Consider the following 27455-nt stretch of genomic DNA (forward strand, 5'->3'; position numbering starts at 1 on the left):
ACATGCGCGACGACGCAGAGGCAACAATGACGCATCGTTCATTTGGTGCCGACCCCATTCGTCCAACGTTATCCCCAGCAAGTCGTCACTTGCTGGCGGATTTTCGTGGTCCGCACCCGGCGCAGGATCGGAAGGAAGGGCAGCAGAAACCGTTTCAAGAGGTGCAACCGGGCGTACTATTTGCGGTCTGCACCGGCCAGAACCCGTAAAACAGGCGCATTGTTCTGACGGGAGGCGAGATAGCGCATCCGCATTACTGTGCTGTGTACCCTTGCGGTAAATCACCATAACATTGTAGTCCTGGAGGACTTCAAGCCATCGGGAGAGCTGGCCAGACGGTTGATCAATGCGCAAAGCGTATTGTAACGCAGAGTGATCGGAGCGCACGGTAAACCGTTGACCGTACAGGTATGGCCTGTATTGTTGTATAAAGTGAACAATGGCCAGCAGCTCGCGTCGGGTTACGCAATAACGTTGCTCTGCAGGGGACAAAACTCTGCTTCCATAGGCAACCACCCTCTCAACGCCCTCAATGATTTGGGACAGCACCCCGCCGATCCCGGTGTTACTGGCATCGGTGTCCAGAATAAACGGCTTTGCAAAATCGGGGTTAGCCAGGGGCGGTGCTGCTACAAGAGCATTCCGTAAGGAGTCAAATGCGGCCTGTTCCGCATCTCCCCAATGAAATTTCAGCCCTTTCGCTGTAAGAGCGTGTAGTGGCTTGGCGATTGTAGCGAAACCAGCCACAAAACGTCGGTAGTACGACGCGAACCCGATAAAACTGCGATCATCCCCAGCAGAGGTGGGGGTAGGCCATTGGCTGACACATTTAGTCTTTTCAGGGTCTGTGGAAATACCCGAGCGGCTGACTATGTGGCCTAGATAGCGCACAGACTCACGCAAAAGGTGGCACTTCTGCGGTTTGAATTTAAGGTCCGCAGCTCGCATCTTTTCGAAAACAGCGCGCAACCGTTCAATGTGTTCGTTGAACGTGCGGCCAAAGACGATAACGTCATCAAGATAGATAAGGCATGAGTCCCACTGGAGCCCAGCGAGGACCAGCTCCATGAGCCTCTGAAACGTCGCTGGAGCTGAGTGGAGCCCCATGGGCAATCTATTAAACTCGAAAAGGCCCTGTGGTGTCCGAAAAGCAGTCTTTGGCTTTGACGCTTCGTCGAGGGGGAGTTGCCAAAACCCTGACAGAAGGTCCAAAGTGGAAAAATAACGCGCCCCTGCCAGGGCATCCAATGACTCATTCATACGTGGAAGAGGATATGCGTCAGCCACAGAAATTTTATTTAGGCGCCGAAAATCTACACAGAATTGAAGACTGCCATCGTGCTTTTTGACCAGCACTATCGGGGCACTCCAGGGGCTGTTGGAAGGAGAAATGATATCAGCCGCCAGCATGTCGTCAACTGCCCATTTAACATGCTGTTTCTCCGCAGGGCTGAGCCGAAACGGGTTTTGGCGGATAGGGGCAGCGTCACCAGTGTCAATGTGGTGACGCAGCAGCTTGGTGCAGCCAATATCAAATTGTGATTTGCTGAACACATCCGAGAATTCCCGCAAAAGAGCCCGCAATTTACTCTGCTGTGACCCGGATAAATCGCCGGCATCCGCGCAGAGAGCGTCAATCCATCCCTCGTCAACGTTATGAGGGCGAGGCTGCTGACTGTTCGCTACGTGTCCGACAACCCCGGTTCCCAGAGGCGCCACTGTCGCATGAGCGAGCACTGTCCCCTGTGGAATGACGGTGTCTGACAGACCGACATTCAAAACTTGTATAAATGGTTCCCTGTCGCCCGCTACAAGAGTCTGTGCGGCCACCAACGAAAGGCTGTTAACTGCTGTGTTGGAAGGTCCCAATAAAATGCCATTTACCGAAGCGGTGGGAGCGAGCGGTTTTTTTAACCGTAAGGGTACGAGCATTTGTGCCCCTGGCGGAATGCGTACAGCGCAAGCCGCAAAAGCCTGTACGGAAACATTTTCCGTCCGTGAATGCGTGGCCGCGGGTAAAAATGCCATCCGGCGGCCCGAGGGAAGTTCAATACATCCCTGATCGATAAGGATTTTAATGGGCATTTTGGCAAGAAAATCAGTTCCCAGAAGGCACGGCACCGCAAGGGAAGAAGACACAAAAACAGGGCCGGCCAATTTAATATCTCCAATGGCAATTTGCGCCCAAATTTGGCCGAGAATCCCCAGGGAACTTCCATTTGCAGCGAAAAACGGAACGGAAACCTTTTCCAAAGATCGACATCGCACGGGCAGTATATTGTAAATCAACTCAGAGATGATAGTGGCCGATGCACCGGTATCGACAAGCACGCGCACCTCTACCCCCTCGATCGAACCAACGACCACCGAGGAACCCGCCGTCGCTGCAACCACTCTATGGGCCAGCTCTGACCACTGCCCGGGTCGCAGTGGTCGCGAAAAGTCGGCCAAACGCCGCGCATCATACGCCGTGTTCCGAGCGGAGTCAATGGTGTGTTGTGGTGTGTATGAGGACTGAGCGTGTGGGGTGCCGCGACTTGCCTGGTTATGCTGCGCTGCTCTGGAAGCTCTGTAGTCCCGGTCTCGGGATCCGGCGGAGCGGCGGCGAGGTGCACGGCAGTCGGGAGAGAAGTGGCCTCGGCGGCCACAGTTGAAACACGTCGCGTCGCCGCGGGGGAAGGGCCGTCCCCACTCCCAGTCGTTGCGGCGACTGGTGCGATCTGGTGATCGCTGGGGTGTCGCGCTGAATGTCGAGAAGACTCGATCAGGAGAGCGAGCGTTGTCCCTGCTGGCAGGCACCGATGTCGTAGCCGAAGCGGTGATGGTCTCGCCTTGGTCCAGCATTAAGTGAGCATGAATGCTCCGGGCAGCTCGCAGTGAGCACATGTCCTCGTCATCCACGGCCTGGATGACAAGGCGCAGCCCCCTCGCCATCTCCAGCAGCTTCTGAAGGACGAGTGCGTCGATAGCCTCATCGTCCATGCGGGGGTAAGCCGCTCTTGCCATGGCGAGTAGCGCGGTGCGGAACGCCAATGGCGACTCCCTTGGCTTGCACCGTCTCTCGTAGAATTGGTGGCGTGTGGCGGAAGGAGGTCCGTAGACATCAGACAGCCGCTGAAGTGCTGCTTGTAGTGTCGCCCTTTGTCGCTTGGGAATGGAGATGAGTGCAGCGAGAGAGTCATCGTCCAAGGTGGCTGGCAATGCACGAAGTGCTTGTGCATCCGACCAGCCCACCATCTCCTGGTGGCTGAGGAAGCGACGTTGAAATGCTGCCCAGTCGCCCCCTGTGGACGAGAATTCGCGAAAGACAGGCAGTCGCTGCTGTAGAGCAGCTGTGTCGTCGTCTTCGTCAAGCTCGGACTCGGTTCCGAACGCAGCGATGGCTTGGTCGACAACATGTACTGTACGGCGTCGCAGCCGTGATGACGCGGTGTTGTTGGAGTGTCCTGCAGAGGCAGCATCGCTCTCTGATGACGCAGTGTGTCGTGATTGGCCCCCGGAGGTCCCAGCATGCACTTGGCTTCCGCCCCCACGTGACCCATCGGCGGGAAGGACGTTCTCTTCCGGGTTTGCGATGGCGGGGACGCTCGCTGTCGGCCGCTCCTCCCCGCCCGCAGCCCCCAGGGTAAGTTGCTCCAGGATGGCTGCTGCAGCATGCAGCAGCTGGGCGAGGCGGGCGTGAGCAGCCTGGTTGCCGTCGCTCGCGGCGATCGGCTGCACAGCCTGGTGGTGGGGCGGCTGGCAGCACGCCAACATCTTCAGCGCCGCCCGCAGCACCCACGGGTGAGTCGGAGCTTGCATCATCGGGACTTCGCGTGCGGTTCGTTCGTCTTGTTTCCATCTTCTGACGCCAAATGTAGTATTGTACAGACAGACTCTTCAACGTCTTTTAGTAGCACACACTTTATTTGTGAATACAGTCCCTATGCACTGAGGGGTATACGGTCCCCTCACCCGTTACACTCCGAACGTACAAGCCTACAGGCTACTCGTACCCCGCTCCTTCAGTGTCCTCTGACTGGACCTAGGGAGATGTCTCCCTGACCACTGGTTACTCTGAACCCTAGCTCTTATAAGGGCTGGAGGGCTTGGTCCAGGGTCCTATGCTTCTTCCGCCGTCTTGGGTCTTCGTGTCGTCGAACTCCCCGAGAGCTCTGAGCGTTCTGGCTTTATACTCGTTCGTGGCCGGGTTGTCCAATCCCCGGCCACCTTGTGGAACCCTGTGATTGGTCGTTCCCAATCTGCTTTTCGATCCCAATTTACCCTATCTGACCCTGACCGTTAGGTCGCGCGGGAAAACCTTGTTTACGGTCAGCTCTCACAACTTGTGAGACCCTGACCGTTAGTTTGAGCGGGAAACCCTTGTCAACGATTAGCTCTCCTTGTTTGTGAATATCGAGTGGGTAACTCTACTACACATGCAACTGAGATTATTTGTCTGACTATACATTTCCACGTGATGATTCGCCACTACGTTAAGCTATTAACTGTGACCACGGCTGCTTCTGAAATAAGAGCTAGTAGCTCCGTGGGCTTTACCTGGCACATTTTCAATTGTTTATCGTTTGTATTACACGTCGGACGTCATGGACGAACAATCCCTGGCGGTAAGGGTCCGCAGAGCGCGCACACTGCAGCAACAGGGGGATTCATCCATCGTGTATAATTTTTCTTTCGTATGGCTGCTGATGTAGACGGCAGAGCAACAACTAAAATTTCCCCATTCAGGTGGTCAAGCCGGACAACAACCGTGTCAGGAGCAGCGGAGTGCTATCACTGTGACGTCTCTTTCGTATTTATGGATCGCGGGTGCATTGCGTCTTTACACCTTGTACGGGTCTGTTCTGGATGACCACAGTCGCGCACTATGACTGGAGAGATTTTTTGTTATTTGTTTTCCATTTGTGCGTCGGATGTATCCGCATCCGCTGCCACGGTTCGTGCAGTGGATGCCGTTTTAGGGTGGACCGTGAGCTGCGTGGAAGATCAAACCCCAGGTGTTCTTGCGTGTTGGCTCTGTCAACGGATGTTGCTGTCGATCGGATGTCGGAGAACTCCCTCACCGCCTCCCCAACGATCCGAGCGCACGCCTCAATTTTTGGTTTTGTTTCTAATAAACGAGAGATAATTGTTTTTAATTGAGCGTGGAGGACGGAGGGTGCGCGTGTTGTGCTGTCAAAATTGGAACCTAATTAGAACAACGATGCGCTCATTGAATGTATTCATGTCTTGGTAACGATGACTTATTATGTTCCTATATATCTGTTTACACCGTACGCGCAATGAACAAGGTGCCGCCAACAGGGCAACGTAAAAGGAATATCAGCGTGCTTTGCATGTCGCGATGATATCGCCGTTCGAGAGCAGATTCGGCACCCGTTCTTTGTTGTGTTTTAAACGAGACACCAACACGTGCAAAAAAAAGACAAAGGTCCCCCTTGTAGTCTTAACATACTGTCTGGGCAAGCGCTTTTTTGCAAACGCTTAATGAAGGCGGGTACAACACACGAGAGCGTGGGTGACTAGCACCACGCCCGGCCACCTTTGTCACGCCAGTGGCGATGTTTTAACACCGCACCGAGTAGTCGTTTGAGGCTGAGCCGACCTATTGGAGGCCCAGGACCGGTCCAGATATATTCGTCACTGGTGTTGGTGGCCTTGAGCCGGAATCGAACTCGTCTCGCCGGGTTTACCACCGCTTTCCACAAAAAAAAAAACCCACAAACATTTGTGCACGTTAAAAACAACAAGCCACCATCATTTCCTGAAGCATTGCGATTGTGGAAGAGTGCTTTTGTATTCTGTCACCATCACAAAATGGGGCACCGCGGTGGCGAGATGTTAACTACCACGCCTGGTATACAGGAAATCGCGGGTTCGATCCCGACCGTAACCCCTGTATAATTTGGAGTTGGTTTCACGTCTCTCTCTCTCTTTCTTTCCCCGTAGTCGCGTGGATTTTATTCTCGGTTACTCAAGTTTATCTCTCCGCATTTAGAAACAACTCGCGTTTAGAGTTTTTGGCTTCTATAAATTTCAACGTGATGAGCCACTTTGGTGAGCTATCATTTGTGGCCAGGTCGTTTCTGAAAAATATTGCTCAGTGGTAAAATAAAAAAGGTGAGTTCATAGGTTTTTGTTTCAAAAGAGCTGAGCACCGATTTTCCTCATAGTCATCAGCGCGATAATACTCACTGCTGCAAAGTCTGCCTTTGGGAACTGTAATGTGTGCAGTCCCCCACAATACCATGAGCTTGGCGAGGCCACTGATGGCTGTGGATTGTGACATTCATGGTATAATTCAGCTGGAGACGGTGGTTGGGTTTCGTCATGTTTCCGGTGTTTAAAATGTATATACACATGTGTACTTTTGTTAGAGAGCTATCGATAGTATATGGTGAAACAAGCTAGCATGGGGATAGTTCGGTAATGTATAGACACAGGACTGCGAATTATTATTGTTGTTGTTGTTATCACGAAGTATGACATAAAAAAAATGAAGCTCATGAACTGCAGGAAATTATTGAAAACCGAACAAAGAAGGCTGCAAAGCGAGTGCTTAAGAATAAATAAGAGGAAAGGAAAAGCCACGTGCAATTACGTTCGCGGAACGAAATGTAATCATTATTGGATGGCCCGAACTCTGAAAACACAACATAGCATGTATGTATATATATTCGGCAATTGTTCAAGGTGGACCGGGATTACAATTGTGACTTTAATAGATCGTGAAGAGCAGGTTGGAGTGCTGTGAGAGAAACAGAGCTCGAGATTTAAAAAAAGAAAACCGATTGAACGTCAGTTTTGAGCCGACAGAAGATGTAATTTCAATCGGTGTCGAATACCTGCCATGGAACACTCGGATCGAAAACAGAAATTCTGACAAAGTCAACAGAAAATCCCGCAGACAGGTGCATGCTTGGAATTACACACGAGACAGAGAGAATGATGTGAACGAGAGACCAAAACAAATAGAGACATCATTCTGACTGGAATACGCGCCGTCAGTCGGCTTGGACCGAAGAAGAAAGAAAGGGGTGGAGGGGGGGGTCATGGGACAACGACCCGAGAGGACGACCACCGTGGTGGAGATGACGAAATGAGGCCAGCGGACGTCGCAGGACCCTGATGGATGGAGACGACGCGCGCGGGTGACATTCATCCAGCAGTGGAAAGATCATGGCTGATGATGATGATCATTATGAGGCTCAGGTAGGTATCTCGAGGCGGGGGGTGCGGGTGGGTGGTGGTGGGGGGGTGTTGTAGGTGCACACGTGGGGCTCAGTTACTCCAAAGCAGGGGACCCCCTCCGCGCGCGCGCGGTGCAATTACGCAGCCTCTTTTGTCAGGGGAGCTTTTACCAGCGCCCCCCCCCCCTCCTAATCTCGGATGGTGCCAAAAAATTACACCTAATTAGCAGGCCGACGTGTGAGCGAGGGCGCGAGGGCGCACCAATGTAGCCAGAGGCAATGAAACGTCCAATTCTTCACCTGCAGGTCGGCAGCAGCCGGCATACGCGCTCACTGCTAACCGGTGGTGGGGATAGTGCAGCGTGGCCCAAATGTCAGGGACACGTGGGTATTTTTTTCATTTGCTGTAACGCTCGCATCACTATTGTAATTTGTTTATACTTCAGGTCAACATTTGATCTATTTTATCATTATTTAATACTTATTTTTGGTTCCTTTTTTCTTCTTTTTGCTGTAGGGATCACCTCGCAATCGTCGTTTAGAAACCTCGACCTGAATGAATTGAGGCAAAGCGCAGTTGAATGTTCAAAGGTTACACGCGCGTTCTTTACAAAAAAAATCCTACATTTATTTCACAAGATAGTTCATGCATGAATTTAATTTTAATGGCAGTTTGAACATTTGTTAAAATAAATTGAAATAGCACTATGTGTTTGGATGTTTCGGCTACCCTGTATGCAACATCATCATCATCATCAAACGTGAGCTGGGATGATGAGTGGTCTAGGGATGTTACAAAGTATATACAGTATATAAAGACAAATATCCTCCATATATCCTTAACAGACTGGTGGGGCAAGTGCTGTTAGTGAGAACTTATGAAGCTCGGCACGGCACACGAAGGGGTGGGTGGCCAGCAACCACGCACGGCCGCCTTTGCCTCCCAGGGGTGATAGATACCGCACCAGGTACTCATTTGAGGCCGAGTCGACTTAAGAAAGACCCAGGACCGTTTCAGATAATCGTCTCTGGTGTTGGCCGTGAGCGGGAATCAAACTCGGGTCACCGGATTCGCAGCGAATCGCGCTAACCGCCACTACCGCTCCCCATGTACACAGTACATACACACATTTACACATGCATGTATATACAAAGACAAAGATCCCCCGTATAGGCTTAACAGACTTGGGGCAAGTGCTGTTCGCGATCACCTAATGAAGGCCGGCACGTCACACGAGGTGGAGGGTGACCAGCACCACGCCCGGCCGCCTTGGTTTCCCTCGTGGCGATATTTACACACCGCACCAGGTACTCATTTGAGGCTGAGTCGACCTATGGGAAGGCCAAGACCGGTTCAAATAATCGTAACTGGTGTTGGCCGTGAGCAGGAATCGATCTCGCGTCGCCAGGTTCGTAGTGCAACGCGCTAACCGCTACACTACCGCCACCCTTTATACGTACACACAACAACAAAAACCGCCATTCTCCACTAAGTGGCGGTGACGTCACCACGACGCATGTGCCAGGCTATGTGCACCTTGAGGCCACATGAAGTGTCGAACGCCCGCTGACAGGAGGTCACTGGGCAGACCCAGTTGCCACAGGTCGACTGACTGAGATGACCGAGATGACTGGCTGATGCACCACCTGTGCCCCCTACTGTGCCAACTTGCTGTGCTTTAGCCACCCGGTGCTCCGCTCGTTGTGAGCGTCGCTCCTCCGCCCTCCGTTGTTGTTTAAGGGCGACTGCCTCCAACTGCCCAGTAGCGTCCTTCACGAGCCTCCTCCACAGAGGCCGATCTTGATACCGCTGGTACCAGTCATCGGCAAGTCCACTCAGCTCCACATCCTCCTGTACCACATCACTCCATCTCTTCTCTAGCCCGTGCTGCACCCGTTTAGCCCCCTCGATCCGGCCGAACAAAAGCTGTTTGGGCATGCGGTGATTGAGCATGCGGGCTACATGGCCCAGCCAACGCAGCCTTGCTTGCCGTAGGAGCTCACCAATGTCCACATTTTTCGAGGATTTGTGAGCTTCTCACACAATCCAGCCTGGTTAAACCCAGGATTGATCGTAGGCAGGCCAGCCTAAATGTTTCTAACCTGCGAAGATGTTCCATTAGGAGGGTCCACGTTTCGCAAGCTTCGTGCGGAGCGACAGGCCAGGTAGCTTCCACACAGCAATTACGCAACCGATGAAAAAATAATGCCGCTCGACTGATTCCGAGTGACACTTCTGCTGTTAAACCGGAGCCGGTCATGAGCACACTGCCCAGGTATGGGAAACTCTCCACTCTCTCCACAACTGCCCTATCACCGACTGGGAGTTGTGGGGGTGGAGTGACCGATGGTACAATATACCCAGGCAGGTGCTTAGTTTTGGTGGGGCTGATGGTAAGGCCCCACGTCTTAGTGGCACACTCCCGTTTCAGCAGCAGCGCCTCCAACTCCTCCTCTGAGTACACACGTACACACCTAGACCCACACATATATATTGCTACGCACTTCGTACCGACCTCTGGATGTATACCCGTTTTTATAACAATTCCCAAACAAAATCCTGAATTCTGGTCAAGATACCAACATTTCGGACAAAATCCTAATTTAGTTTTTCGGATTATTTCGGGAGAACAAAAATAAATCGAGATGACGTCACTACCGATGTGAAGGGAGCAAACGGGGAGGGGGGGCGGGTGGGCCGGAGAGGTGTGGGGGGGGGTATCTCTCGCCATACACCACGTGATGTGTTTTTTTTCTCCATGCTACCTGGTGATTTTTTTTTTATTCGTAATTTCATTCTTATTCGATTTGGGAGGGGGTGGGGGGACGTGCTTGAAGCAATTTACGGATGGGAGGGGACGTGGGGGCAGGGGGCGTGAAAATGGCTGCTGGGGTTATGTTTTTTCTTTGCAATCTGATCCTTTGTGCGCAACACAGATGTTTTGTCGCTTCCAATAATCTTGGGCGATTCTTGTCCTCGGCTCGCATCCGTATGTGTAACGGGTTAAAAAAAAAGAGAAACTGTCAACAAAGACCACGGGAAACACATTTACGAAGGCCTTGATCGCTGGGTGACTTGGTGAACAGCAGCCGCAGATGTCATGATTTCGATGTGTTGTGTGTTCGAGAGTTTAGTATCTAACTCGGACTCGGATATCTAACAGAGACGGTTCCTTGCCGAATTAACGTCTGGCATTAGTGCACCGTGCAGCAATGGTTTCATGTAGCGAGCCTGGCTGCCGATGAGACATTAGCGTGTTCAAACGACTCCAGAGTTTTTGCTTGCGCTGAACCAATGCTGCTGAAATGTAGCACTCCCAGAAGGCGTGATGATAATGGCGATAATTCGGACTCGTGCGCTGATGGTTTGTGCAAAAATTGCTTTCATCTTTTTGTGTCTGCACGTCGAGGGACAGAAACGTGAAAGATTGAGTGCGGTCTGATTTTTATTTTGTCACGCATATCTCATTTGCTATGAAGGACCATTTCCCGAAACGTCGACATGCGATTCCGAGGTGTGACGGGAGTGCTGCATTTCCGCATAAGTGAGACGGCTCTCCTGCCGTTGTGTTTCGGCTCACCCGCATCTCTCTGGGAACATTTAGACAACAGCAGATGAAGAGCGTCTTGGTTACCCGTGGTGATTCTTAGGTTAGCCTCCCGCAAAGACAAGCGTGCAGGAGGAAAGTGCTGTTAGTGAGCACCTTCGAAGGCCGGTACGACACACGAGGGGGTGGGTTGCCAACACCACGCCCAGCCGCCTTTGTCTCCCGAGTGGTGATGTTTACACACCTGCACCTGGGTACGCATTTGAGGCTGAGCCGACCAGATAATCGTCACCTGCTGTTGGCCGTGAACTGGAATCGAATTCGAGTGGCCGGCTTCGTAGCACAGCGCGCTGACCGCTGAACTACCCCTCCCCACACCGCACGACCATACGCACACACAGGAATAAGTACACACGATTCATCGATGTTATATAGTCTAACGTTACTTTTTTTATTGTGACAATATGGAAAAAAAACTACGAAACATGTGTCATATATTATTTACATCTAGAAAACCCGGCAATATATACAAACAAGAGTTGAAATGCCCTGCAAAACATTTCAGTCAATGACGACAGAAACACAAACGCAGACTGCGTGCGTGTTACGTTATTGTACATAGAGTTGTGTTTTTTTTTACATATTCATGTTTTCGTTTTCCTGTAGCTATCATGGCAACTGTGCATGTGTGTGTGTCGACTCGGTCTCAAATGAGTACCTGGTGCGGTGTGTAAACATCACCACTGGGGAGACAAAGGCGGCCGGGTGTGGTGCTGGCCACCCACCCTCTCGTGTGCCGTGCCGGCCTTCATAGGCGCTCGCTAACAGCACTTGCTCCAACAGTTCTGTTCGGCCTATACGGGGGATCTTTGTCTTTGTGTTTGTGAGTGTTTGTCCATGTGCGCGCGTGTGTGGGGAACAGTCGTGTGGCGGTTCGCCCGCTGCGCTAGGAACTCGACGATCCGAGTTCAGTTTCTGCTCGCGGCCAACACCAGTGGCGATCATCTGGACCAGTCTTGGGCCTCGTTTAGGTCGACTCGACCTCGACATGAGCACCCGGTTCGGTGCGTAAAGATTTTCTATGGGCAGACAAAGGCGGCCGGGCGTGGTGCTCGCCGCCAACCGTCACTCGTGTGCTCGCAATCAGCACTTGCCCCAATAGTCTGTTGTCTCTACTGTATGTTGAACTTCTTTCGCGCCGTACGTAGCCAACCGCGCTAAATCGGAGGTGCAACGGGGAAGTCTTTGTGAGTGTGTGCGTGTTTGTGTGTAAAATGTATAGGTTCCTCGATCATCTTGCTGGCTTTCGACTGACAATAACGCGTCAATGTTCGCACGTAAAACAACAAAGGCACTACGATGATCAACACAGACGATATTGAACGAAAGGAACAACAAAGAGCAAGTAAGTGTAATGTATCCGATGAGACTGTCCAAGGGTGACACGGGGGTCACGTGTTTTCGTGTGAAACGAGAAGATCGCTCACTGGTTTTGTTTTTTCATTTCTTTTTTTTACCAAAAAGACAGCGTCCGTATATCTCTGCCTCCTCTTTCTCATCGTAACCTTCGCCATCAATGATCATCATATTGTAACGTTCAACAACAATCATGACAATCGCCCTGATGATGATGATAATAACAATAATAGTGATAACTTCCCATCTTCGTTTTAATAGTCAACCTAACTCTTATCGTCATCATCAATTACTTAAATATTCAAATCAGCTGCAATCATCATTATGATTCGTCACCATTATCAACATCACTGCCACCATAATCATCATCATCGTCGCCCACGTAAGATGGGCGCACCTTGAGAAAAAAGCGCCCAATGCTTGATTTCGGCTTCGGCAAAAAAGTGAAATCGTAATCATAACAGTAATAGCAATCGTCATAATCAATAATAATATTAATCACACCACCAGTGGCCAATCCTCCGTCAGCCCTGCCATCCTTCACTCCAGACTCGGCTTACATGAGTCCCGGGGTTTGCATAGTTTCGTGATGCGAGGCGGGTGAGTACCAGTGAGAGTATGGACTCATGTAGGCGCTGGGAGGCATGCACACCTTGGCAGAAGCCACGTTTGACTGCAAGTCCCATGTTGACAGCCCCTGCTGCTGCTGCTGCTGTTGTTGCTGATGCTGCTGATGCTGCTGCTGTTGTTGCTGCTGATGCTGCTGCTGCTGTTGATGCGGGTGAATGACAGAGCTCGGGCTGGGAGGCAGGCAGCCCGTGTTCAGCTGCAGTGGGTTGTTCTCCAGACCTGCGCCTCCCTGCTTCATGATCTTCTTGTACTTGGAGCGCTTGTTCTGGAACCAGATCTTCACCTGCGGAATACAGGCCGGGAGTCATTTGTGCTCGCTGGGGCTACGTTTGCTTTGAGCGGGCGTTTATCGTATGTTGAACTTCTTTCGCACCGTACTTAACCAACCGTGCCAATCGTAGCCGACCATCTAACCTTCGAATCGTCTACAGCTCCATACATTCACACACTTTACCCTCTACGGCTCAATATATACATATAAAAACAATAATGACCCCTTTCTATATGTCATCTCCTTACCCTCCACAGCTCAATTCATATTCACCCTTAACCCGCTCTCCATGTCCATCCTTCATACGCGTCCACCGTGTATACCCCTGTCCTCAAGATGCATCGTCAGTCTCCCACCCCCGCTGTCGAATTCATGGCACATTTACCGATCGCACGGTTTGGCGTGCGATGCACACTCGCACGCATGCGCCCTTGCACCCGTGGGTGATCAAAACTGGCGCGCGGGAGCAGAGCGTGCGAATGTGGCCGAATCGGCGCGTAATGGGTGACGATTCGCTGGTAACACCAGTTGTTATATTTCCCAGTTTAACACATAAGCTTTCGCGACCATTATAATCCATAATAGAGTTTTTTTGGGTTAGATCCAGTGCCGGATTAAGCCAGTGCGGGGTCTGTAGCATGTGTTTATAAAGGGGCCCTACATAAAGTAAAAAAACATAAATATGAAACACAAATGTTTTACTTGCATAGTAAAGTAATTAGTATTTTTTCATTTGCTATACAGCCAGATAATACGACAAATCACTAACCTTAAAACCCAGTCGTTCATAAAAGTTGAAGGCAGTATAGTACTATAGTAATAGAGCAAGTGCAGAATCACTGAAGTGAAATTGAAAGCTTGAAAGCATTTAGCGCAGGGCCCGTGAAAGTGCGGGGCCCATAGCATATGTAGCTACTTTTGCGACTAGGATAATCTGGCAATGGTTAGATCGTGTAAATATATAAATGTGTCGTTAAACCCGCCACCACCCGACACAGCCAATTTAGTAAGGGGTTTGTCGCGTAAATAGAACGTGGCCAATTCGTTACTCGTACAACACACCGCTGTGTTGGAGAGCAAATCCCTAACATTCACAATCTGAGTACGACGTTTCGCCAGTAATTACAACTAGCTTCATCAGGTGAGAGCCAGATTTGAGGAGAAGCCGACCTGTTTAGTTCCTTATATAGAGGCATAGATGTGGTGACCACACGTGCGCTCTTCTTGCCCATATATATTTATGTCTGCCAGTGTATGTGTATGTGTGTGTTTGTCCGGTAAAACAACCCCCTACCTCCTCGTGGTGCCGGACGGGCAACGCTGCCGTGGACAGTGCTGTGGGGGGTAGGGCCAATTCTGATTGGCCTTTCCCCTCATGGCGTCTGTGACCACCACAGCGGCTAAATGGGGGCTCTGGATGGATGCGAGGGGCTGGTAACCTCTCCGCCTTCAATTAACTACCACTAAACTACGACCAAAAAATTTAATAAGCAAGCTTGTGCCGGAGGCCCCTGGCCAAACCCCATTTGGCGGAGCCAAGAGATTGAATCTTTACCCTCGGGGCTCCTCCAGAAACAACACAAAGCCACTACGGATGGCCATGTTGAATGTTCGAACGCTCACTGCGGAGGAGAGGCTCCCACTCCTCTGTCGGGAGCTGGACCGGTACCGCCTGGATCTCTGTGGCATTCAGGAGGTACGGTGGACCGGCTCTGGCTCCTGCCACCATGAGGGGTGGACAGTCCTCTACTCGGGCAGGAGACTGCCAAACAACAGGGTATGGCTCTTCTTCTGAACAAAATAATCAAGGGGGCATGGGAGCATAGCGGTGAGGTGTGGGAAGCTGTAAGCCCCAGGCTACTTTGGGCTCGCCTTCCCATCAACCAGAGGTGAGGAGTGGTGGTCGTGGTTACATATGCCCCCACCGAAGACAAACATCCGTAGAGGGATGCACGCAAGGCCGATGAGTCAGATGCCTTCTATGACCTCCTGTCACAGGTGCTGGCTAAAGTGGCCCCTCGGGATAGAGTTATCTTGTTGGGTGACTTCAATGCCCGAATTGGTCTTTATGCTGGCACCTGGTCTGGAGTGATTGGAAGGCATGGGTGAGATCAGCGCAATAACAACGTTAGGAGGCTGCTAGATTTGTGTGCAGCCCATGGGCTTGTAATTACCAACGCACTGTTCCGGCATCGGCGCATCCACACAACATCATGGATGCATGCCGGGTCCAAGCAAGAACATCTGCTGGACTACATAGTGACGGACCAGCGAATGCAAGCCCATGTCCATGACACCAGGACCTACCGTGGAGCTGATCTACCCTCTGACCATCGACTAGTCATTTGTAAGATGCGCCTGCCATTCTTCCACTCCGATGGTGGGTGTACACCCAGGACCCCATTCAAACCTAAGGTGGCCTGGTCTCGGCTAGCTGATGAAAGTTGCAAGCGTGAATTTCATCATCGCTTGCGGCTGGGGTTGGCATTGTCCTCCACTCCTCCAGAGGGTAAATGGGTGAGGTTTAGGACTGTGACTCGGGCAGCTGCAATGGCTGCTTTGGGTACGCGTTCCAGACCTTCCCAGAGACCTTGGCTGACAGAGGAGGTGTTCAAGCTGGCTGAGAAAAAGCGATAGGCCCACTCTCATCGGCTACAGCATCCCAAGTCTGAGAAAGAGGAGGCTTACCGCAGCCTTCGCTCGGAGGTTCGGAGCGCCGTGAGGCGCTGTAAGGATGGGAAGGATGGGTAGTGGTCGCGGTTTGCTAAGGAGATGGAGTCTGCCTCAATGGCCCACGATTACATATCCCTACTTAATTCCATCAAAAAAGTAACCTGCAGTGCCACACATATTACCATCATTAGGGGAAAAAACGGTGATCCAATATCCGACCCTCAGGAACAGGTTTGCAGATTTACTGAGCATTTCTGTGAAGTCCTGTGGGAGCGGAAATCCCTCCACGGAAAACATCGTGGGACAAAGTGGGGATGACCCTGCTGAGGCTGCGGAGCCTCAAATATTGGAAGAGGAAGTCACCCCCTGTGAGTGGCTGTCTGAGGTGCCATCTGTTGAGGGAGTACTGAAGGCGATCCAGAGTCTGAGACCAGGAAAGGTACCGGGCAGAGATGATCTCCCAAGCGAAATGCTGAGGGAGGGTGGCGTTTGTGCACAGACTGCCCTACATGACATCATAACAACAGTCTGGACCACTGGACTGGTTCTGCAGGACTGGAAGGATTCCCTGGTGGTCCCCCTCTTTAAGAAGGGCGACCGCACAGACTGTAACAACTACAGGGGCATCTCACTCCTCAGTGTGCCGGGAAAGGTCCTGGCAAGGATTATTCAACACCGCCTTTCCAGGCACGCTGAGGAGCCCCAATGTGGTTTCAGGAAACGGCGGTCCTGCACAGATGCCATATTTTCTTGTTGGAATTTCCTACAGAGGTGTAGGAAATTCCAACAAGGTCTACATCTCTGCTTTATTGATCTAGTCAAGGCCTATGATACCATGAGTAGGCCTAGGCTCTGGGTTGTTCTTTGTGCTTTCAGAGTCCCTGACCCGCTGCTCACGATCATTTAAGGACTTCATGATGGTGAGCGGGCCCGGGTAAAACTACGTGACCGGGAGTTGGAGCCATTCCCTGTTCACCTTGGGGTTCGACAGGGATGTCCTCTGGCTCCAACATGATTTTACATCTATTTCGACCACGTAGTTCGTGAAGCCTTCAGTAGCTGTACCGGAGGAATTTCCATCTGGTACAGATACAATGGGAGACTGATCGATGCCCGGGTGCGGTCAAGGAATGGCTCCCTATTGGTCAACCACGTTATGTATGCCGATGACCTGGTATATGCGGCTCACTCAGAGGAGGAGTTAGAGGCGATGCTGCTGAAACATGAGTGGGCCACTAAGAGGTGGTACGCCTTTCCATCAGCCCCACCAAAACGAAGCACCTGCCTGGGTATTTTGTACCATCGGGCACTCTACCCCCACAACTCCCAATCGGTGATGGGGCAGTTGTGGAGAGAGTGGAGAGTTTCCCATACCTGGGCAATGTGCTCATGACTGGCTCCGGTTTAAGAGCAGAGGTCTCACTCTGAATCAGTCGAGGGGCATTATCTTTTCATCGGTTGCATAACGCTGTGTGGAAGCTACCTGGTCTATCACTCCGCACGAAGCTTCAGGTCTTCTCGGCCACGGGCATTCCCTCCCTTCTCTACGCTTGCGAAACGTGGACACCCCTAATGGAACATCTTCGCCGGTTAGAAACATTTAGGTTGGCCTGCCTACGAGCCATCCTGGGTTTAACCAGGCTGGATTGTGTGAGGAACTCACAAATCCTTGAAATATGTGGACAAAGTCCTATCGATGTGCTCCTCCGGTAGGCAAGGCTGCGTTGGCTGGGTCATGTAGCCCGCATGCCCAGCCACCGGATGCCTAAACATCTTTTGTTCGGCCGGATCGAGGGGGCTAAACGGGTGCGACACGGGCTAGAGAAGAGATGGAGTGATGTGGTACAGGAGAACGTGGAGCTGAGTGGACTTGCCGATGACTGGTGTCAAGATCGGCCTCTGTGGAGGAGACTCGTGAAGGCTGCTACTGGGCAGTTGGAGGCAGTCGCCCTCCAACAACAACGGAGGGCGGAGGAGCGACGCTCACAACAACGAGTGGAGCGCCGGGTGGCTAAAGCACGGCAAGTTGGCACAGTAGCGGGCACAGGTGGTGCATCAGCCAGTCATCTCAGTCAGTCGACCTGTGGCATCTGGGTCTGCCCCGTGACCCTCCTGCCAGCGGGCGTTTGACACTTCACGTGGCCTCAAGGTGCACATAGCCTTGCACAAGCATCGTGGTGACGTCAACGCCACTTAGTGGCGAATGGCGGTTGTTGTTGTTGTTTGTGCGGAGTGGTTGTGTAGCGGTGAGCGCGCTGTGTTACGAACCCAGAGACCCGAGTTTGATTTTCGCTCACTGTCAACACCAGTGACGATTATCTGAAGCGGTCCTGGGCCTCCCATAGGTCGACTGGTGCGGTGTGTAAACACGGGCGTGGTGCTGGCCACCCACCCCCTCGTGTGCCGTTGAGGCCTTATTAGATGCTCGCTAACAACATGTATTCCAATAGTCTGTTAAAGATATACGTCCGTGAGGGTGCGTTCGTGTGTGTATATGTATGTGTGCCGGCCTTCAAATAGGTATGTTCTGAAACATGTTGCATGTGTTTATAACGCAATAAATTCGCCCTGATAACACCATGAACCCGTTGAACACGTGGCCAAAGCGTTACATTTAGGGTAAAAACCCGAAGATGTAATTAACGTAAACATGAACCTTGACAATATACCGTGCGACAGAAGCCAGTATATCAATATATCCCGACAGAAGCCAGCAGCAACGAGACCGGCAGCGAAAGGCAAGTGTGAGATCTGCTTCGCCAGGCGTGCGTTTAAAATGGTAAACACAGTCACCTCTCTCATGCCGGACAGCGCCGTAAACGGAGGCCTGCGCTGCGTCAACAGAAGCGGCCTTCTGCTGCACTTGACATGCCATTATTTTTTTGTATTACAGAAGCTGACTTTCAGGCACAAAAAGAAACCCGGGCATGGCCGTCACGTCCCTAAGTGGACCCCCCAAAGCGGCGGCGCGCGAACAGTTCCAAGATAAACCCACTTCGCAATACAAAACACAAAACTCCCAGTGCAGAACGATTTGACAAAGTGGCAGAGCTATTGCTTGTCTGACGCCCGAATCAAATCCCACTGTTAGATTGGTTACTGAAAGTGGACATACGCGTATGTAATGAGAATGTAAACACACACACAGATCCGTATAAAAGTTCTGCCCGTTAAAAAACGCGCATTACACGAGATTCCGTGTGATTACGGACACACGCCCACGTACACTGTCACGCGCGCACAAACACAAAGACCCCCGGTCTAGCCTTACGCAGGGATCTTGTGGAAAGTGCTGTTCGAGAGCAGTACCTATTGAAAGTTGGCAAAAACAAAGACCAAGATCCCCCGTATAGCCTTAACAGACTGTAGGGGCAAGTGCTGTTAGCGAGCACCTATGAAGACCGGAACGGTACACGAGGGGGTGGGTGGCCAGCTCCATGCCCGACCGCCTTTGTCTCCCCAGTGGCGATGTTTCCACACTGCACCAGACACTCATTTGAGGCTGAGTCGACCTAGGGGAGGCCCGGGAACGGTTCAAATAATCGTTACTGGTGTTGTCCGTGAGCGGGAGTCGAACCCGGGTCGCCGGGTTTATAGAGCAGCGCGCTAACCACTACACACTCTCTCTCTCTTGTTCGTCCATCAAGTTGATGATGACCATGGCACGTTTATCATTTTGTTGGGTTTTGATGAGTGCGCAAATGGCTGAACATGCCAATCCGTACAGACAACGGTCACGATGCTTTGATAATCCTTCAATTACACCATGCTGCATAAATGTATAGTATTGTTCTTTCCGCTTTTAACATGACATTTTTTGGTTTTCTCAAATAAAATGTAAAAAAAGCAACGCTTGCACACGTCATCAACTCACTGCGGCGTGCGATCGCTAGCGGGAGTCTCGGTTACTACGATCTCAGCGTTTTAAATGTAGACAACAACAACAAGAATGATGTATCATCATAATTTACCACGCCGCTGTGGTACTGCTGCTACTAATGATAGTGTGTGGGTAGTGACGACAATTTTGTGTCTTTGAAAATGCACTGCTACTCATTGATTAGCTGATGTGGATATGTGTCAATACACACGCTCGGAACTTTGGCAAAACGAAATGTTCCATATCCAGGCTTAATCCAGATGAAAATTTATTTTATGAATTCAAAATAATTATTATCATAATTATCATACTTTAAAGAGCGCAAGGTTCGAACGCAACCATCATCATCATTTCAATGTGAATTCGGCATATGTTTACAACATTTATGTATATATTAACCAGATGTGTATACGTTGTTGCTATAGCGTTGAGGCCACGGTGTACAGATAACACAACAACGTCAACACAGTCGTCAATACTAACACTACTTGGCCTTAAAATGAAACGTTATATATATATATAATAGACGACGTTTCGGGCAATTACCATAATTTACAGCCCGTAGAAAGGGCCCGATATGTGAGCCATACATGACCGTTGATCGGTTACCGTGTCAAGTCAAAATTCCCACGACCATTACTATCGAGCTCACTTTTGTTATCACCATCGGTATCATTCTAAAGGTGGGCAAAACTCTAAAACGTCACAAATTAAATGGTGCTTTAATGATGATACAAATTAAAATGATCATGATGATGATGACGACAAAAAAACACCCGTGCATTTGTATCGAATGGTCACGATTATTAACAAGTGCGCCAATGACTACAGATATTGTACATGCATAATAATAATTGACATTTTTTTCCGTATGCCTAATTACCACAACGACATAGACCGTGGGCAGCTACGCACCTTCATTTTGCCACTGTTGCAATGCGATGGGTGTTGGTAAGCCCACGCGGTACCGGCGAACATGAGGTTGTAGGTGTGAACATCTCCCATGTGATTTCTTGCAAAGAATGTCTCTTTTGCAGTTCATACGTCCATCATCATCATTATCACGAGTATCCTTAAAGATTTTTTTTTATTTTATCACATAAGGTATATTGAGCTCATTAGCTCGTTTTCAGAAGCGATCTGGTCATCACAAATTATAGCTCAACGAAGCGGCTTATCACGTGGGAAATGCATTGCGGCCAAATCATCTAAACTCGTGATGCTTATTCGAAATGTGGAGGGAAAAGCCGGAGGACTCGGAGAAAAATCCACGCGACCACTATATTAAAACGCACCCAAGAAAGGGCTCGTGCGTTACGCCGGCCGGCGACGGGAAATGGTAGCGAGAAGTGGGAGGTGGGGGAGGGGGGAGAGTCGAACAACTCACTCGTACCGCACCTGAGTCTGCGTGAGTCCCAGGGAGGCAGCGAGTTCGGCGCGTTCAGGCAGCGCCAGGTACTGCGTCTGCTGGAAACGGCGGTTGAGCGCCTGCAGCTGCAGACTCGAGTAGATGGTGCGAGGCTTGCGGATCTTCTTGCCCTTGCCGTTGAAGCGCAGCTCCCCGTTCTGAATCACGGGCGTCTTCTCGGGGTCTGATCCGAGCAGGCGACACGCACGGGGGACGGCGGGGGGAGGGGGCGCTCAGTGAAGGTGCCGTGCTGCCAGGAAGCTGTTGTGCTCGCGGAGCGCGCGTGCTCGTGCTGCACACGCCGTTGAAGACTCAGACGTGTTACACAACGGTGGTTATTTTTTTTTTTCAACCAGGAAGGTCACGCTCAGTCGTTGGACTCTCTTTCAGGAGGGTCCTGCTACGTGGGGATTTTTTTGGTTTTGTTTATTAAAGTTGTTTTCAGTGAAAGAATTATGTGTGATTATGATTATTGTTGTTGTTATTATTATACGTGTCGGAGGGAACCGGAGCGACCAGAGAAATCCCCACGCCCCGCGCGACGGGGCGGGTATCACTCGACCCCCGTACGGATGGAAACAGATGGAGATCAGTCCACGTGCTGTACCGCCTTCTCATGGCGAGCCAGGGTTATGTCACCTCCTCGACGACCAACGCGGAGGGAGTTTTTTGCAACATCTGTGCGGTGCCATCCACAGTGGCTGGATTACAGGCGGCCACGTGCAGCGTAGCCAGCACCGCCACCCGGCTACGGTGGTGCACGTTGTGGTGTTGGTGGTGGTGTTTGTACTCCAGCTTGTACTCGCGTACACAACTATGGTGCGCGCCGTGCCGCCAAGGTGTGTGCTGTACCTGGACTTGGTGCACGAGGTGTTAGGGACGAGGGATATTTATCCAGGCGTGCGTGTGCGCGCCTCGGCACGTGGTGCTCGCATCCAGACCTGGTCGGTATACACGGGGTGTTCTTTTTTTGTACCAGCGTACGCACGCGATGCACACGCGTTCGTGTTGTAAAATTCAATTGCAAATTGTAAAATTAAGGTGGGGATTTTTATTTATGTATTGGATCGCGTAAATAATCCACGTGTCGTTAAACCCGCCACCACCCGACGCAGCCAATTTAGTAAGGGGTTTGTCGCGTAAACAGAACGTGGCCAATTCGTTACTCGTACAACACACCGCTGTGTTGGAGAGCAAATCCGCAACATTTACAATTTGAGTACGACGTCTCGCCAGTAATTACAACTAGCATCATCAGTCGACAGCCATATTTGTGGCAACCCTTACTAATTGGCTGTCAGGTGGTGGCGGGTTTTACGACGCATTTCTAATTACGCGATCTCATCCCAAAAAAAACTCTTACGGACAACATAGCTGGCGAAAGCCTAAATGTTAAACTGCAAATTGTATATTTACATAGCGGCTACAGGCAATCGCTTCTCAAGAGGCTGTGCGTGAACACAATACTCGATTACATTTTACGTGATAGAGCTAGAGGCCATGATAGGCAGGGATCGACGACGCGATTGGCAGCTGACAGCACGGATGGCTGGGGCAAAGGACCGTGGGAGCAGCAGAGGAGAATAAGCGACATCCGATGGAAGCACATGTTGTAATGGCGTTTGTCACATTCGTACAATGTACACACTTGCACTCGTGTATGTGCGTACGTTAAACTCATTTGCGCGCCCTCCGTAGCCAACCGTGCTAATCGGAGGTGCGTTTCACACAAAGACGAAGAACACTTGAGTAAGATGGTGCAACGAAGGGGGAGAGCAGCATCGTGGACGCCAGGACCAGGCTGGCCGCCTTTGTCTCCACGAGGGCTGGTGTTTGCGACCCGCAATAGCAATTGTATTTAAGGCTGAGTCGACCTAGACTCGGTGTAGCACACAGTAGCCATACACACAAGCTGTGCGCGTGTTTTCATCTGCTTTCCTCGTGCTCTCTCAGCGTCGCGTCGCGAATAACATTTTTACATTAACGCGAGACATCGGAGCCAGATTCACATCTGGCCCGATCTCAAGTTTTTTTTTATTGCAATTCGTGCAACAAAAAAACGTAGAGTAATAATACATACAAATGTTCACGTGTTTAATTAAACGCATACCTCTACTCAACAACTCAACACTGGAATGTGTCGTCGTGGATGATTCAAATGTGAATAGAGGCGCGTCGCATAGCACGGGATTCGTCACAGCGCAACGTGGATTTATAACCGCGTCTTGGTGCAAGCGCCGTGCGTGTCGCAGTGTTGCTTGATGGAGAGCAAAGGGGCCGTCGTTTTACGGAGGGAAGGAAAAGGGATGGTTTGTGAGACTGCACTTGAAGAGTCAAATTAATCCGCCGAAAACCCTATGCGCGCGTGGTTTCGCACATGTTCCATGTATTTGCGTGCGAATTTGGTGCACGCGTGCGCGTGTTGTTTACGAAATCGCGCCGCGTATCTCCATCGACGAGAGGTGCGTCTGACGGCGTCTCGCGCACGTGCGCGTGTCGATGGCTCATCGCCTCCACAATTCGCCCGCACAATGTTTTAGTGGTGACGGATCGAGACGAGGAGACGTCGGGCACCTCTTCGCCCAAAACATCAAACGTTGGACGAAAGTGAGCGATCGGCCAAGCGGCGGGTAGACGCGATTGATTTTTTGCGTGGAAATTGCACGCGCGGCCTAGAGCGGACCGCGTGTCGCGGTGATATTTGTCGGATTGTTTTTTTTATTTAACTCCGCGTCGATATCAGTTATAGGCAACACATCTCCCAACCCCTAACACCGATGAATGCGCGATCGGGCTCGACTTAAAATCAGCGTCGCAACAAACACAATTTGATGCCCTCGGGAGAAGTTGGGGGGCTGGGGGAGCGGCGGCGGCGGTGGTGGAGGGGGTGCTTCCAGGCGAATGCGTTTGGCAGAAACAGAGACAGACATCGCAAAACGAATACGGCCCGCGGGACGTCGTCCCTACGCACCGCCGAATCCTATTACGCGCGAGGCGCTAACGCAGCTTCTGACGACAGCTGGCAAAATGAACTCCCCGGTAGAGCATAGTTGTTTCCGTGCAGACTCACGGGTGAGTCTAACCCCGATGCTCGCGATCCCCCCGAAGTGCGCCTTGTATGTGTGTATGTATGTTGCACTTCTTTCGCACCATACGTAGTCAACCGCGCTAATCGGAGGTGCCTTCCCGTTTACACCGACATCTTCCGCTCCCATTGAACAGAATAAGTGCTGCTCGGTTGGCAGTTGTGCGCGGGCACAATTAACTAAATCTATCTATACGTAACAAAAAAAGTAAACTCGTTCGTCAAAGAAAAACCAGCGTGGACTTTTCGAGAAATGCCCCCTGCCGTACAGCACATACATGAGGAGGCCGGAAATACATTTGCTGTCTGGTGAACTCGGGCTCGCGAGGGAGTGGAATTTGAGTAAACGCTTGCTGAGAACGTGGACGAGGAACGACGGAAACTGGCACAGGGCGGCCGAAGAGCAGAGGAAACAAATATCCCAAACCCCCACCCCAAAAACGAGACATCCATAATCATCGTAAATCGTCATCATCATCAAACAACGCAGTGCACTTTGAACACGGGCTGTAACTGCCCTACGCCCATTGAATGCGACATCGTCCGCGTTTGGCGTCGCTCGCAGACGACTTAGGCGGACTAGGACAGCCGAGTAGCCGATGCGCGTTATAGACACAGCATCATTTACATCGCCATTACACATTAAGTCCATTGCATATATCTGTTTTGCATCTGCCCTTGAAAGCGCAGAGTTCTCGCGTCGTCACGGCGAGTTGCGAAGAAGCGCTGCCTTGCTATGCGCGTTCGCTCGCTCGCTCGAGTCGCGCCCTTTTGCTCGCGGGCGTTGCAAAAAAGCAGAGGGCGAGCGAACAAACCGCACGGACGCGGCGACTCCCTTACCGCTCTCGTCGAGGCGCGTCTGGCTCAGCGCTGCCGATCCGGGCTGGTACGAGGGGAGCGCGTTGAGGCCGTAGGCGCTGTGCGAGTTGCTGGCGCCCGCGCCGATGGGGTTGAGGTAGGGATAGCCGAGCGGTCGGTTCTGGTAGGACGAAGCGGCGTACGAGGAAGGGTCGTGCCCGGTCGAGGAGAGGCAGTGCGCGGGGTAGTGGTGCGCGTGGTGGTGAGCCATGCCCACCACTGTTGACGCCGTCGCTGATGAAGAGGAGGGCACGCTAAGCATCTGCTGGTGCTGAAGTCCGCTCTGTCCGAACTCCAGGAAAGCAGACTTGCCGCTACCACCACGACCACCACCACTACCGTCGCCTCCACCGCCGCTGCCACCACCACCACCACCTACGCTGCAGTCGTGGGGAGCGTCCAAGCCGTCAGCCATTGCGCTCATGGTCATCATCGAGACGCATAACCCCCGCTCTCGGTGCACAGCGACTCACAGTGGCTTGCAGGCGCGACCCTCTTCGGGCGGGCGGATAGGCGGGAGGGCCGGCGGGCGAGCGGTTGAGTCTCTTCGAAGGCCGGGCACTGGCAAGAGGGTTGCGCTGGGAGGGGGGCGGGGTAGAAGTGGAGGGGGTGGATGGGGAAGGCTCGCGCAATTGATCCCAAGGTGTCGTTTTTACCAAGTTTTCCGACGCCTCGTAGCGCGTTTTTACGCGAAGTCGAGTAAAAACTTCATCCCAGAGTGGCCCCGGCTTGTGATGTGTATGCATGAGCGCGGGGAGAATAGCGCATGAGGGCGCGCGCAGGGCCTCGGGCAGCGCCCATTGGCCGCCGCGCCGAGGCTGTCGTCACGACGGGAGCGACATGAATATTAACTCGCGTAATTGTCGCGCTCGCCACCCGAGAAACCGCGGCACACACGGCGAGATGGAGAGAGGTGGAGAGAGAGAGATGGAGAGGGGATCGTGGGGAGGGCACGCGTGCAAGCGTACAACGGGCGCTGTCTTGCGCGACACGGACGCACGCGCCTCCGACTGTGGTGCGACGCGGAGTTACGAGGACATTTACACGGAGCACAGGAGCTCACGCTAACGAGCCAATCCAAACAGACGAGCTAATTTGTAAAATTAAAAAAAAACGCCGTCTTTTCCTCGATACTTCCTGCTCATTCTCCCCCCGCGCCCCCTGCACCCCCCACCCTCCCGTGCAAGGACTTTAATTGATAAAATGTGCGCGTAAGCCACGCCGCGCTCTAATGGGACTGACATTACAGCTACGATATACCACTCTGAGCCGTTCCAGTAATGACTCCCTGGGCAATATTTGTCGGTATTCGGTTTCGCCGATTTGATGTCTTGCAGCGGTGGCTCGCGTTAAGTCCGCTCGTGGCGGCGTTTACTGGGCGCGCGATTATACGATCACATGTATTTTTTATTATGTTCGCCGCTAGTCCCGATGTAAATAGCAGATCGCGTGGGACTCTACAACATGATATCAACACCTGCGTTAATGTCAACGCGTGCGTAATCGTTGAGGGTGGCGAGGGCGGTGTGTTGCTGGTCGGCTTGAAGGGGAATCGCTACCTCTGCCGCCGTGTTCGCGCGGGGCCCGTTGCACGCGAAAATAGCCACGTCGCGTGTGATGAATGAACACAATTAAAACATTTTTGGATCTATAATCACATTTTATTAATGTAATGACTTTATTTTCTCGACTTGCCAAATCGAGTCTCGTTCATTTCATGCAGGTATTTCCTTCTCTATATATCGCTTGCGTCGTTATAATACTGAGTATTCGCATTGCACCGTGTGAATTGATGATCAAATTAAGTCCCCAAATTGTCACGCTTAAATACTTTACGAATACAGTGTTTTAAAATTGTCTCTCCATGTAACACTCAGATCGCCCTTGCAAAAAAGAGAGACAATGATGCCTTATCGGTCGCAATGGGTTTATTTTTATCCGATAAATCAAGGATGCAATGCATTACAACCCAGCACATACACAATAGCGTGAAAAGTCGAGCATTAAATGAAAAGGGGCTGTTGTTCATTTTTCGCAAAACAGAATATATTGTGTGCGTTTTACGCAATAATTTGTAATGCGTTTCCGAATATTTTGCGAGCCGTCAACTTCATTTGCCTGGCAGTGAATCTCTAAGATGATCCACATTGTCTCGTCTAAACGCGTGTGTGTACGAACCCGGCGAACCGAGTTCAATTTCTCGCTCACGACCAACACCGGTGGCGATTATTTGAACTGGTCCCGGGCCTCCCCTAGGTCGACTCAACCTTAAATGAGTACCTGGTGCGATGTGTAAATATCGCCTCGTTGGGAGACAAAGGCGTCCGGGCACGGCGCCGGCCACCTACCCACCCCTTCGTGTGCCGTGTCGGCCTTCATAGGTGCTCGCTAATAGCACTTTCCACAAAAGTATTTTAAGGCTATACAGTGGATATTTGATTTTATGAGTGTGTCCACCAGGCTCCACGCACGTCTGGTTCACAGTGGTTACGTGAG

General features: G+C 51.5%; 1 protein-coding gene across 1 annotated transcript; it reads right to left on the reverse strand.

The window, feature by feature from the left end:
- Positions 1-11073: 11073 nt before the first annotated feature.
- Positions 11074-25933, reverse strand: LOC133345194 (homeobox protein DLX-6-like). The gene is made up of 3 exons (XM_061555738.1): positions 24942-25933; positions 21007-21200; positions 11074-13067 (listed from the first exon to the last, which is right to left on the reverse strand). Exons 1-3 carry the CDS (start codon positions 25390-25392, stop codon positions 12711-12713), a joined length of 1002 nt encoding a protein of 333 aa, XP_061411722.1. The 5' UTR covers positions 25393-25933; the 3' UTR covers positions 11074-12710.
- Between the last annotated feature and the right edge of the window lie 1522 nt (positions 25934-27455).

Source organism: Lethenteron reissneri, chromosome 21, assembly GCF_015708825.2.
Source record: "Lethenteron reissneri isolate LAM-NWPU_2019-01 chromosome 21, ASM1570882v1, whole genome shotgun sequence".
Taxonomy (NCBI): Eukaryota; Metazoa; Chordata; class Hyperoartia; order Petromyzontiformes; family Petromyzontidae; genus Lethenteron; species Lethenteron reissneri.